Raw genomic sequence first — 13,211 nt, forward strand, 5'->3', positions numbered from 1 at the left:
CACGCTCCGGGCCCCCCAGGGCCCCCGAGGCCGCTCGGGCCGGGCCACGGTCCTGTCCTGAGCCCAGCTGGCTGCGGGGAGAGGAGGACGTTGGCCACCAGCTGTCCCGTCCCGGGTCCTAAGGTCTCGGGGTCTACAGTCTGTTCCGGGGGTGATGGCCGGGGACTGCGGGAAGAGGGCGAGGGAACCCAGGCAGTTTATGCTAATGTACAGAGAGCCCGCCCCTCTCCCGCCGGCCTCCCCCTCCCCTCCCCTCTCGGGCCCCGCCGCCAGCGCCGGTGGAGACAGCGGGACCGCAGGCGCTACAAAAGCACAAGCCCGCCCCGGGGAGCGAGCTCCTGGGTGCGCGGGAGCCGGAGTCAGAGCGGGGCCCAGCGGGAGGCGGGGCGGGCCGGGGACCTGTGGGCTCAGGTTCGAGGCCACGGGACTGTAGAAAGGCGGGCAGGGGCTTCGAGCTGGAGGAAGGGGGTCCGGGGGCAAGGCAGGGACTCTGGAGGCGCAGGGGCTCTGCGGGAAGGGTCCCAGCGACGACAGGGACAGGGCTCGGGAAGCAGGGCTTGGCAGGGGCTCCGAAAGCGGGACTCAAGAGGTCTCGGGGAAGTGGGTCTGGGGAAGAGGACTGGGGGAAGGAGGACTGGGGGGAGGGAGGACGGCGGGAGGGAGGACGGAGCAGGAGGTTCAGGAGTCCGGGGTTCTTTGGAGAGGAGGCTGGGGAGCCCTGCTGGGCTCCGTCTCCCCGAGACACTCTCCGCTACCGACTTGGGTTCGCTCTTTTGGAAACCAAACTCGGGCCCACAACACCTCCCAGAGATTCTGCCCGCGCCGGACCGAGCGGGCGGGCACTGCGGCTGAGAGGAGCAGCCGCACTAGCGCCAAGCCCCCAGCTTGTGGGCCGGGGGCGCCGGGGATGAGGATGGGGCCCCCGGGCCGGGGGCCGCGCTGGCTTCGGCTCTGGCTCTGCGCCGGGACACTGATCTCCTGCGCTCGGGCCAAAGGGACCTACTTTCCCCGGCCCGGCCCTCCCGGCGGTGGCCGCTACAACCTGTACACGACGGGATCCAGCCCGCGGCTCCGCGAGGGACAGCACAAGTAAGGAGCCGCTCCCCCCTTCCCCGCCCCCCTCGTGTGCACTTCTCCCCCGGTGCGGCCCCCGGGGCTGGCGACTGGAGGAGGGGAGAGGACCCTGTGCGGAGAAGAGGGTCGTACGGGATAAAACAAAGGTTCTAGCTGCCAATTCACTCCCTCCCCCCCCCCCCACTTTCCCCAAACACACTCACTCTCATTCTCTCAGTCTCTCTCTCTTTGTCTCTCTGTCTCTGTCTCTGTCTCTCTGTTTCTCTGTCTGTTCTCTGTCTCTCTCTCTCTGTCTCTCTCTCTCTCTCTCTCTCTCTCTCTCTCTCTCTCTGTCTCTGTCTCTGTCTCTGTCTCTGTCTCTGTCTCTGTCTCTGTCTCTCTCTCTCTCTCTCTCTCTCTCTCTCTCTCTCTCTCTCTCTCTCTCTCTGTCTCTGTCTCTGTCTCTCTCTCTCTCTCTCTCTCTCTCTGTCTCTCTCTCTTTCTCTGTCTCTCTCTGTCTCTGTCTCTGTCTCTGTCTCTCTCTTTCTCTCTCTCTCTGTGTCTCTCTCTCTTTCTCTGTCTCTCTCTCTGTCTCTCTGTCTCTCTGTCTCTGTCTCTCTGTCTCTGTCTCTCTCTGTCTCTCTCTCTCTTTTCTGCTCACTTCTCTCTCTCTCTGTCTCTCTGTCTCTCTCTGTCTGTCTCTCTCTCTCTCTCTGTCTCTGTCTGTCTCTCTGTCTCTGTCTCTCTCTGTCTCTCTCTCTTTTCTGCTCACTTTTCTCTCTCTGTCTCTCTGTCTCTGTCTGTCTCTCTCTGTCTCTGTCTGTCTCTCTGTCTCTGTCTCTCTCTGTCTCTCTCTCTCTGTCTCTCTCTCTCTCTCTTTTCTGCTCACTTCTCTCTCTCTCTGTCTCTCTTGTCTCTCTCTCTCTGTCTCTTCTGTCTCTCTTTGTCTCTTGTCTCTGTCTCTTCCTCCTCCTCCTCCTCCTCCTCCTCCTCCTCCTCCTCCTCCTCCTCCTCCTCCTCCTCCTCCTCCTCCTCCTCCTCCTCCTCCTCCTCCCTCCCTCCCTCCCTCCCTCCTTCCCATCTCCCTGCTTATTCCTTTCCTATCCTCAATCCCTACACCCTTCCTCCTGTCTCCTCTGGTCTCTTCTTCCTTTCCCCTCCTCCCTAACCCCAATCTTCTCTCTTTTCTTTTTCTGCTTTCGCCTCCCCCTTTGCTGTTTTTCCTCCCCCTCCTCTTGCATCACCCTTCTCTCTCCTCCTCTTTTCTCCTCACATCTCTCTTTTCTTGTTTCCTCCTGGGAGGAGGGGTTGGAAAGGTGATGTGGGTGCTGGGGTGGGGAAGGGAGAACCAAGAGGGCATGTTTTTTCCTTGAGAATTATGCTTCAGAAGGCCAAGAAGGGAAGGATGTGGGGTTTGGGAAGACAAATAAGCCAAAGGAGGCCTAATAGATGGAGACTGGAACACTGGCCATGCCCACGGAAACATTTCCAGGAAAGTCACATTTTCCAGCTGCTCGAAGTGCAAACATCAGGCAGAGCTAGGGAACCCGGCCCCAGGTGCTGGGAGAGGAAGGAGGGGCTGTCTGAAGTCCAGACCCACCCCCCAGCTAGTTTCCCCTCACAGATCCTCCCAGCCCCCTTCTCACAATGCCCCTTCATAGAGCCTGGAACAGGGACACCAGTCTGATCATTGGGCTAGGATAAGTAGGCAAGACAGTCTTCCAGGCCTGCAAGGGGCCTGTTTGTGCTTTCCCTGGCCTCAGTTCTCCCCGTCCCCGCTTCCCGTCCACCTCATTCCTCTCTCCAGCTTGGCTCTGAGGCAGTGTGCTGCTGTTTTCATTCTAAATGTCCCAGCATAGGTTTCTCCGTGCCCTGAGCCTCAGCCAATGCTCTGCATGTGTGCCTGATGTTCAGGGCCTGGGAGGGGCGTAGGAGTCATCTTCTAGGCCATGAACTCCCTCAGTAGGCCATGTACAACAGGTGGTTGGCCCAGGGTTCCAAGCATGGGAGTCCCTGTGGGATTTTGGGTCAGTTGCTTTAGCTGAATGCCAGTTTCCCCATTGATAAAAACAGAGGGTTCTATCTTCTTGAGAGATTTTCCCCCTAATTACCATACCAAACCTGAAAGGGCTAGCTAGGCCATGGAATCTAAGGTTATAGGGACCTCAGAGATCCATTAGCACAACCCCCTCATTTTACTAAGAAGGACACTCAAACTCCAGGAAAGTATACAGCTTACCCAAAGTCACACAGCTATTAAATGCCACAGTCTACATTCAAGCCCGTATCCTCTGACTCTGGATGGAAGGGAAGTACCTGGAGGCAAGGGAACAAGTTGCAGGACTGTTGCTGTTTTTGTTTTTCTATGACTTTGTAATGGGTGTTAGACTGGGGGTCAGAAAGACTGGGATTTAAATCTTCCCCTGGGCATTCAGAGATGACCCCAGTCACTTTATATCTCAGTTTCCCTATCTGTTAAATAGATTTATTAATAGCATCTACCTCAAAAGTTGTGAGGACTAAATGAAATGTTACATGTAAAACACATTGCCCTTTAACTACATCTAATCTTCAAGTGCTATATGAATGTGAGCTATTAAGGATTCCTGGAAGTTTTGCCAGTTTCTTTAGTTTTTCATGTCTACTGCTGGTTTTGAGGGGGATGGGGAGGATGTGGTCTTCCATCTGTCTTGCAGTCTCTGGGTCTGTGTCCAGAGGAAGGTTTCTAAGAAGAAAGGTGGAGGGATTCGTTTGAGAGTTGGGTAGAATGGCAATGTTTGATGCCACAGATTTATGTTGAGGGGTAAATGAAAGAAGGAATATGGGGCGGGGAAGGAGAGAGGAGAAATGTATTCTAAGAGGGAAGATTCTTGGGCCAGAAAACCTGACGGACTGCTCTGCCTTCCCAGCATGCTCTGTGCTTATGTGGTCCAGAAGAACGTGACATGCATTTTGCAGGATGGGACTGAAAGCTACATCAAGGCGGAGTATCACAAGTGCAGCTGGGGCCCCAAATGCCCAGGAACTGTGGTGTGAGTATCTGTCAGAATTTAGCTTACAAGGGGAGGAATGGGACAATCACAGAAGCTAAGGGAGAAGGGAGAATCCAGAAGAGGGGAGTGATCAACAGTGTCCAGTAGTTGCAAAGATATCCTAGAGAAGGAAAACCAAAAAAATTATCTTATGGATTTGGACAATAGGAATTCGTCAGTAGTCTTGGAGAGAAAAATTCCAGAAGAACTGGGGAGGGGGGCATAGTGAAGAAGTAGAGGGGAAAAGGTGGGTTACTTATATCAGGGGTTCTTAACCTGGAAAGATTTTAGGAAATTTTTGATCTTGTATGCGGAAAAAAATACAAATTTATTTTTGCTAACTTCTAACTGAAATTCAGCATTTCTTTCAATTATGAATTTAAAATAAACCCCAAAAAATCCCATTATTTTGAGAAGAGGTCTGTTGCTTCCTTCACCAGACTGAAGAAAGGATCCAGGACACAAAAATGTTAAGGAACCCTAGTCTGCATCAAGTAGGCATTGTGGATGTAAGGGTGGATGTGTATGAGAAATGTATATGTGTGAGTCTATGGGTATATATTCATGAGGGGAAAAGAACACCTAAGTATTTGTCTCTCAGAGGGAATCTATACTTGTGTGGGTTTATGTAAGTATGCATGCGTCCCTTGGAAAATGCTTGTACATGGGCATCTGTGGAAGGTTACATCAGCGTGTGACTGGATCCATGTCAGGAAAAGTATGTAGGTGTGTGGACGTGTGCCTTTTGAAGCGCATGTCTGTGCACGTGCACATGAAGGTGTGTCGGTGTGTCTGAGAAACTGTGGGTTGGGTCCGGAACCTGGGCATCCATGTGTGCAGCAGGATCAGAGAACCCGCCTGCACAGTCCTGCCCTCCGGCCTCCCCCTGAATCCTAGAAAGCCAGGGCCATCAGGCTGCCTGCTGCTGAGATCATGGAACAGGCCGCAGGAGTGGAAATCTCCAAGTCAGGCGGACCTCTCCAGTGGGAGCTCCCGGAGCCAAAAGGCTGGAGTGCAGGAGTTCTCTGCTGCTGGGCAGGGAAGGAGGGCAACTCTGGGGTCCCCCCTCCACCACTGTTGCCACCTGCCTCCCCTCAGCTTTTCTTTCCACAGGGACTGCTTCCTCAATTGGGGGTGAGGGGGGTGAGGGGGGCTGGCAGAGGGGAGGGATCCAAGGCTGAGAAGCTCTTTTCCAGCACTCAGCCAGTAGCCTGCCTTTTTGCTCCTGAAGTCATCAATCCAGCTCCCATCTCTTCTCCCTTCCCCACCTTACCAAAGGATGAATAAATGTCCATAGGGGTGCTGGAACCTCAGCTGGTAGGAAGGAGGGAGCAGCTGGGAGCTTGGCAGGTGAGGGACATATGAGACATTTGAGGTTTATGCCTGAATCATCTAGGTTTTTCAGACAGAAGCAGATGTGGATGTAGTCATAACGCCAGTTTGCAGGACACATTTTACAGATGAGAAAACAGAGGCTTAAAGAAATAGGAGGTTTTGTTAAAGGCAGACAACTCCATCAGGTTAGGGATTCAACCTCAGGTTTCCAGATCCCAGCTGCAGCATGCTTTCTGTGACACCTGTTTGCCCTAGCTGAGGCTCAGAGGCTGAGAGCTCTAAGGGAGGGATGTAGCCCGCAGAGCACTCCCTGAAGAAGGAAGGCTGAACCTGAGTGAAATGTTATGTCTGTGTATGGGTGAATATACACGAGGGAAAAAGAACGCCTTTGTAGTTATCTCTTAGAAGGAATATTTTCCTCTCTCTGTGTGTGTGTGTGTGTGTGTGTGTGTGTGTGTGTGTGTGTGTGTGCACATATGTCTCTCTTTTTTATTAAAGGTTTTTAATTTTCAAAAGACATGCATGGATAATTTTTCAACACTGACCCTTGCAAAACCTTGTGTTCCAATTTTCTCCCCTTCCCTCCGCCCCCTCTCCTAGATAACAAGTAATCCAATAACATATGTCCCTTGGAAAGGGATTATGCATGGACATCTCTAGAAGGTTACATCAGCACGGGGCTGGATTCATTTCTCCTATAGCCTCAGAGCAGAGTGAGCCTCTCGCTGGCGTGGGACACTAGCTAAAACTCTGCCCATAGCATCACTTGCTTAGGTCAGTTCTCAAGGACACAATGAGCCCTCAGAGGTGGAAGGGGCCTTATGGGACGCCCAGTTCCACACCTACCTGACAACTCATGTTGTAAGTGCCTCTCCAGGCCTGCCTTGGGGACCTCCGGTTATGGGGAGTCCATCTCTTTCTGACGCAGTCCAATCTGTGTTCACATGCTTCTGCTAATCACAAGTTATTCTCTTTGCATCCTCTCTCCATTTCTCCTGGTTTTGCTCTTTAGGGACAAAGAGGGAAAAATAAACCAAATCCCTCTTTCCAATTACTGCCTGTTAAGCACTCAGAAAAAGCCTCCGTTTTCCGAAACGTTTTCCCTTTTCTCCTTCCCCTCCCACCCACCTCTATTCCTTCATCTGGTTCTCATATGGCAGAGACTGGAGGGGCTTCGCAGCGCTGGCTGCCCTCCCCTGAATGCTCAACATGGGAGAGGAGGGCTCTATATCTAAAACCACAGAGATCTGAATTAAATTCATCCTTGGATTCTTCCTCAGCAGCTTGAGTCTGAACAAGTAATTTAACATCTCTGAGCCCTAGTTGCCTGATCTGTAAAATGATAATGGGAGGCTGGACTTGATGACTAAAGATCCCTTCTAGCTTGGAATCCATCATCCTGGGGTCATCAGTGTCCTTCTTATACCATGGCATGTAGAACTACAGGATGCTCTGGATGTAGGGACCATCAGCTCCTTCCTAGACACATCCCTGCTCAGCCTATGGGACAGGAGACCCCTGCAGAATCCTCTCTGTACTAAAGGGCGAATGAGAAGGGAGAGAGCAGATGATGCTGGTCAAGACAAGGCCCCTCAGGCAACAGTTAGGACCTGGTAGCCTCAGTCCAAGAAAATGATGGAGAGAGTGGACTATCCACTGGCATCTGTCCTCCCCTTGCCCCCTCTGCCCCAAGGACCCTGTGGGCTATCTGCTTGTGTCTGACCAGTGAAAAAAGCCCCAATAATGTAACCTAAACCCAGGTAACCCACAATCACTGCTTTTCTTAAAAAAAATAAAAAGAAGGTGGAGAAGTTGGGAGGAGAGGGAGGAAAATAATTTTGCACAATTATTTGACCTTTAGAGACAGGGACAGCTGGATTTGGGGCTCAGCTTGGACACTATTTGAGTGACTAACATTTTAACCTTTTGGGGAATAATTTCCTCATTTTTCTAGCATGGGGGTAACATTTGCAAGATTGACCTTACTGGGCTGTTGTCAGGGCCCCAAAGGGCGATTATTACCAATTGAAATGATTTTAGGGCATCATGGTCACAAACCGAAACGGCCCCTCTTCCTCCCCTCGTCCCACTGGTCGTCTCTGTTCTCTTAGGCCAGGGGCCGTGCAGTTGGGCTGGCCTGAATGGGGAGAGGACAAGGACCCAGGCCCGGAAGCCAGGGCATTAGCTCAGCTTGTGTTGAGTGCTTTCCTGGAGTGTGAGTACCAGCTCTTGCTCGCATCACCACCACTGATGAGAGATCCTCTCCGTCCTAGGTACCGGACCCTGCTCAGAGCCCGCTACAAGATCGGCTACAAGACCGTCACAGAGCTGGCCTGGCGCTGCTGCCAGGGCCTCAGGGGCGAAGGCTGCTCCGAGCCTCTCCCTGACCCGGGAGCGCTCCTGCCTCCACCGCGGCCCCAGACTCCCTCCGGGCAGAAGCCATTTCCTGGCCCCAGAGTGCCTCCTTACGCCAGACTGCCCTCCAGCCCGTTCCCAGGACCCAAGAGCCAGCCCTATGGTGAGCCAACGAGCAGCCGGCTCCCGCGGGGTTCCCCGAAATAAGGCCGGAGGCCTTCCAGGGCCACTCCCAGCTGGCAGAATGGCAGGGGCTGGGGGCAGAGGGCCCGTATCCCATAAGGCAAACTGGCGGCTCGGGCAGGGTGGGAAGTCCACCTGGGTGTGGGTTTGAATAGTCTGAACTCTGACAAACATCTCAGTTCTCTGGGTTTCATTTGTAAAATGAAGGGGGTGGGCTGGGCAGTCTGTAAAGTCCCTTCTAGTCTATCAGGCTACAGCCCTCCCGGGGGGAGGGGTTGTCCCTCCCAACCCATATCCCGCTACCCCATTTTCTCTTTCCCAGGCAGGAAAGGCCCTGGGCTGTTTGGCGAAAGGCTAACTCGGCTGGAGGGTGATGTCCAGCGCCTCAGCCAGTCCTACGGCACACTCAGCGGGCTCGTGGCTGGGCTCGGAGACCACTTACAGTTGGCTGTTCACGAGGCCGACGGCAGAATGGCCGGGGCCCTGGGCAACCCCCCCACTGCTCCAGAGGCCCCCGGTGGGCTTTGGAATCATTCCCGGCGCAGTTGTGGACCCTGCCGACAAAGCAGGGGGCCCGTTCCCCACGCTGGGGGAGATCCTGGCCAAGGTGGCGGAGGTGAGTGATGTCCTCAAGACCAAGACCAGCCTCCTGGATGAAGTTCACAGCCTGGTCCTGGGCCACGACACGCAGATAAAGCACCTCTTGGAGGGGGCCCGGCCGTCCCCGCTCACCTCCCTGACCCTGCTGGAGGAATACATTGACCAGAGGCTGAGTCACCTCTGGGGCGATCTCTTGGACGGCTTTGAGAAGAAGCTGCTGGACCTGCAGACCACCTGTGACTTCCGCATCAAGGAGATGCAGCAGCAGTGTGAGGAGGAGAAGGCCACCAGCCTCAGGCTCCAGCAGAGCCTGGACGGCAAGGAGCTGGAGATTAAAAAAGAGCTCTCTCTGCTGGAGACCCAGATCCAGGGGCTGACCATGGCGGAGGACTGCTGCAGCCATCTGACATTCGTCTCAGAAAGGATGGACATCCTCGAGAAGGGCCTGCACACGCTTGCTGAGGCTCAGAGGGGCCCGGCCGCCCCGGGGGAGGGGGAGCTCGGCCCCCTCCCCACCACCGTCCTGGAGGGCTTTGTGGGCCGCCGGTTACAAGACCTGGAGGCCAGGCTTAATGCGACGGCGGGAGGGGCGGGGGGCTGTTGCCAAGGCCTGGAAGAGGGTATGAAGGGCTTGGTGGGCTCGGAGCTGGACGGCATCCGGACCACGGTAGAAGACCGAATGCAGACCATGGAGGACCGCTTCATGACCCTAGTGGGCGAGCTGGGAAACATCAGCAGCCTGAGAGCCACGGACGGGGCCGCGGGGCCCCTGCTGCAGACGGAGCTGGCCGGTGCCCCGCAGCAGACCGCCCGGGAGCTGGCCGTGGTGGAGAGCAGGCTCACCTCCCTGGAGAGCCTGTGCGCCGCCGGCTCCCCCGCCCAGGACGTGGCGACCCTCGCCACCGAGGTGCGGGACTGTCAGAGCCGGAGCAGGGCCCTGCTGCTGCAGGTGGACAGCAACGCCGCCCTCCTCCACAGCCTCAACGGCACCGTCTCGGAGATCCGGAGGCAGCTGGAGGAGGCGGTGGCCAGCTCTCTCCAAGGGGAAATCACTCTGCTCAAGGTCAACCTCCACTCCGTCAGCAAGTCCCTCTCCGGCCTCAGAGACTCGGTCAGCCAGTACTCGGACGCCGTCTCCTCCGTCAACTCCTCGCTCGACGAGCGGGAGCGGAAGGTGGAGGACGAGGTGCACTCCATTCAGGCGAAGGTCAGCGACCAGGGCTCCAGACTGCTGCTGAGCAGCCGGCAGGTCACGGGCCTCAAGGGGGACCTGGAGAGGTTCAAAGCCAGGGTGGCCGGGGACCTGGGCAGTTGCCAAGAGGCAGCGCAGAGAGCGCAGCAGGAGGTGGGCCACTTTGAGCAGCGCGTGGCCCAGGTAGAGCGCACGTGTGGGAAGCTTGGTCTGATTGCTGGAGGCCTGGACGGTCTTCAGGATGATATCCTGAGAAGGGTGGGGGGGCTGTGGGGGCACCTGGGCCAGCTGAACAGAACCCTGGCCGCCCATTCCCAAGAGATCACCAGCCTTCGGGAGGGCCTCAGGGACTGCCAGGCCAAAGTGGCCGAGCTGGCAGAGCACGCTGGGCCGGGGCCAGAGCCCGGAGAGCAGCAGGAGCATTAGACAAAGCCAACACAGCGTCCAGCTCAGCTCCAGTCCCTCGGGGTTCACTTGTCTGCTGCCAAAAGTCGCCCCCACCCCCGCCCACCCCCACATTGAAAAGCCATTTTGGGGAACTTCCAAGAGAACTCCCAACATCTCAGCTCATCCTCACTTGGTTCACAAAGCCAAATCACGACGTTCTCAGTGCGACTCAAACAGGAAGTCCAGAAGTGCTGCGAGTGCCACTGATGCCAGGAGAAAGGGACTGGGTTTCACGGTGTCCTTAAGGCTCTTTTGGGCCCACAGGGTTCTGGCCACCGAGCCCGGACATCTATGTCTGTGACTCTCCTAGGTTCTTCTCCATCAGCAGGGTGAGCTGACCTCCCCCCAAACCTCCACTGTTTGGTGGAGACCAGGTTTCTTCCTTTCCCCTCCAGGCCTCCCCTTCAGGACTCCCTGGGCAGGATGTCTGTGCCAGGGTATCTGGCAGGGAAAGCCCTGCCTCCCGGGACCCCGTCTCCTCCATGAGGCAGCTCTGCATCTCTCTGAGGAGCCTCCACTTCTAGCTCTGAGGACACTAAGGGCCCAGATCGACAGGAAAACCCCTGGGAGGGGGATTCAATCCAGAGATGGCAGAGTTCTTCCTTGGGGACCTCCCCCTCCTCCAAGGGGAGGGGGCAGCTGTCTACTCTCTTCTCACGGGGAGCAGTTCCTCAAAGGAACAGAACATTCAACAGGGGAAGCTCCTAAAGATCCCAGAGCTTGGGAGACTGTTCCTCCTCGTATCCATTTCTGTCCAAGACGGAAAGGGCCTTCCGTGAAGCGCGTTCCCTGGAGAAGAAACGGCCTTGCTAGTCTTGCAGTGTCATGAAAAGAACCTAAGATTTGGATTGAAGCCCCAGCTTGACTATTTACTACCTGGGTGACGTTGGACATGTCAGGAGCTTTGAGCCTCAGTTTCCTCATCTGTAAAATAGGGAGGGGGGGAAGTTTTGGAAAAGCTAATCTCAAAGATTCCTTTCAGGCTCCAAGTGCTATATCCTGCCTTGTCCTTTGTCTCCGGTAATAAGATTCCTATTGAAGCAGGAATTCTTCTCAATCACATAGGTGGACTCTCAACAAAGCAGAGCCATTCTTATTAACAGCCAGCATGAAATTGTGCAGCTCCTCACGGCCAGCCAGCCGCCCACCCACCCAAAGGCCGCTTGGTGGGACATCAGGGCAGGAAGCCACCGAGAGCTGATGAGCAGCAGCTTGGAACTGATGGTGCTAATCTGGCCCTCCAAGGCCACTTAGAAAAGGCTCCCTGGCTGGTTCCACCTGCTCCAGGACAGGGGAGACCTAGAACTCTGACTTCCTCCAGGAAGTAAGGGGAATGGCTCTGGCCCTCCCAGTACCCCAGGGCATGGGGGCCATCAGAGTAGCCACGGGTCTTTTCCAGACCAAGCAGAGGGGGAGAAATGCTCACCCCCGCAACCCCCCTTCCATTAGAAGATCCTGTTAGGTCTCCCTTGTTTTCTTTTGATATTATGTGTTCATTCAGATTAGAAACTATTTGTTATGTTTGGGGAGGGCAGGAAATGGATTAAAGCTTCTTGCCAGTCAGAAAGTGATCCCTTTGATGATGAGAAACAGGACTCGGGCTGAGGGGACACAGCAGGGTCATGCCGTCTCCTCACACCGATGCCTTTGTCCCAGGGCCATCTGCATGGAAACTCCGATCTGAGGGTCCTCCCTGACCTGGGGGAGTCACTTACCGGCCCTGGGTGGGGGGCACCAGATCCCAAGCCCCCATAGCTCTGAGGCACAGAAAATTAAGGAAGGGGGAAACGTCACTTTTACATGTAGAATTGGGAAGGCTGACCCAGATTTTGTGTCCCTCCCTTCCCGAGTAATTTTATGGTTGACTCCCCATCCTAAGCCAAGGATTCATCCTGTGGGAGGTCACCAACCCCAGGGGATGGAGGATGGGGCAAGCAGGCAAGGTGCATCTCCCACCGAGCCAGCAGGGAAAAGTGTCTTCATGCCGATTCCTCAGGTTGGCAGAGTGGACAGAAGTCAGGACTGGAAGTCAGGAGATCTGGGTTGTGCCCTATCTCTGCAACTGTGTGAACAATGACTAGAACTCGGGGTTTAGAGTCGGGAGAGTCCGGTACAAGTCCTGCCTCACTTACAGCTGGAAGGACAAGATAATTAGCTTCTATGTGCCTTCTTCCAACAATTAGGGTAATCATAGCCCCTGTCTCACAGGGTGGTTGTGAGGATCAAATGAATTAAAGTGCTTTGCTAAGTGCTGATTGTTATTACCACTGGGAGCAGCAGCAGCCGTAGTAGTAGTGGTAGACAGCAAGATACTTGACCTTCACTTTCTTACATGTAAAATCAGCAAGACTGATCTGAATCATCCTCAACGTCCCTCCCACCTCGGTATTTTTAGTACTCCCATATAAGCCAAGAAGGGGGTCCTGTATCAGATCGCTAACCTGAGAAAACAAAGGGAAGGTCGGAGTGGGGGTCACGAGGTTGTGTCTAGAGACACTGACCAGAGACCTCTGTTACCCTGGGCACAGAATAGGTGATGCATAATCCCTGGGCGTCCCTCACCACCACTTCTAAATGAGTCTGAGAGGGCTGGGCCTGGGTAGGCCCCCATGCTCCAGGAAAAAAGACGGAAGCTCATTTCCCAAACAACTCGGGCCTGCTGTCAGCATTAACCAGCCCTGAGTGCTAAGGCAGATGCTTCAGTTGTTTGAGCATATGCTTAGCCTGGAGGGAGGCACAGTTCACCCCACCCCCCTCTTCCCCCCTTTTTTGATAGAGAAAAGGGAGTTAGGCTTTTAGGCGCACTGATAATCACCCTTGCCTGGAATACAAGCCATGCCCCTGCTCCCCACACCCACACGCCCCACACGGTCCAAGTTCCTGGATATCAGCTGTTGTCCTGCCCAATAAACCCAGGCTCAGGAGCTCCGGTCTCTGAATAAGCTAGGTCCGGCTCACTAGAAGTCACCACCCACGTTTCACTCTCTCATCCCTAACTAGGAACCCTGCCCTGG

At 54.9% G+C, this 13,211-nt stretch overlaps 1 protein-coding gene across 1 annotated transcript; it reads left to right on the plus strand.

Annotated features, from left to right (window-relative positions):
* The first annotated feature begins 671 nt into the window (after nucleotides 1-671).
* Nucleotides 672-12,740, plus strand: EMILIN3 (elastin microfibril interfacer 3). The gene is given in 5 exon segments (XM_074292634.1): nucleotides 672-1,089; nucleotides 3,963-4,085; nucleotides 7,694-7,938; nucleotides 8,281-8,471; nucleotides 8,473-12,740. Coding segments are annotated over 5 exon segments (2,445 nt in total). The 5' UTR covers nucleotides 672-907; the 3' UTR covers nucleotides 10,177-12,740.
* Nucleotides 12,741-13,211: the final 471 nt, after the last annotated feature.

This window comes from Sminthopsis crassicaudata, chromosome 2, assembly GCF_048593235.1.
Source record: "Sminthopsis crassicaudata isolate SCR6 chromosome 2, ASM4859323v1, whole genome shotgun sequence".
NCBI lineage: Eukaryota > Metazoa > Chordata > Mammalia > Dasyuromorphia > Dasyuridae > Sminthopsis > Sminthopsis crassicaudata.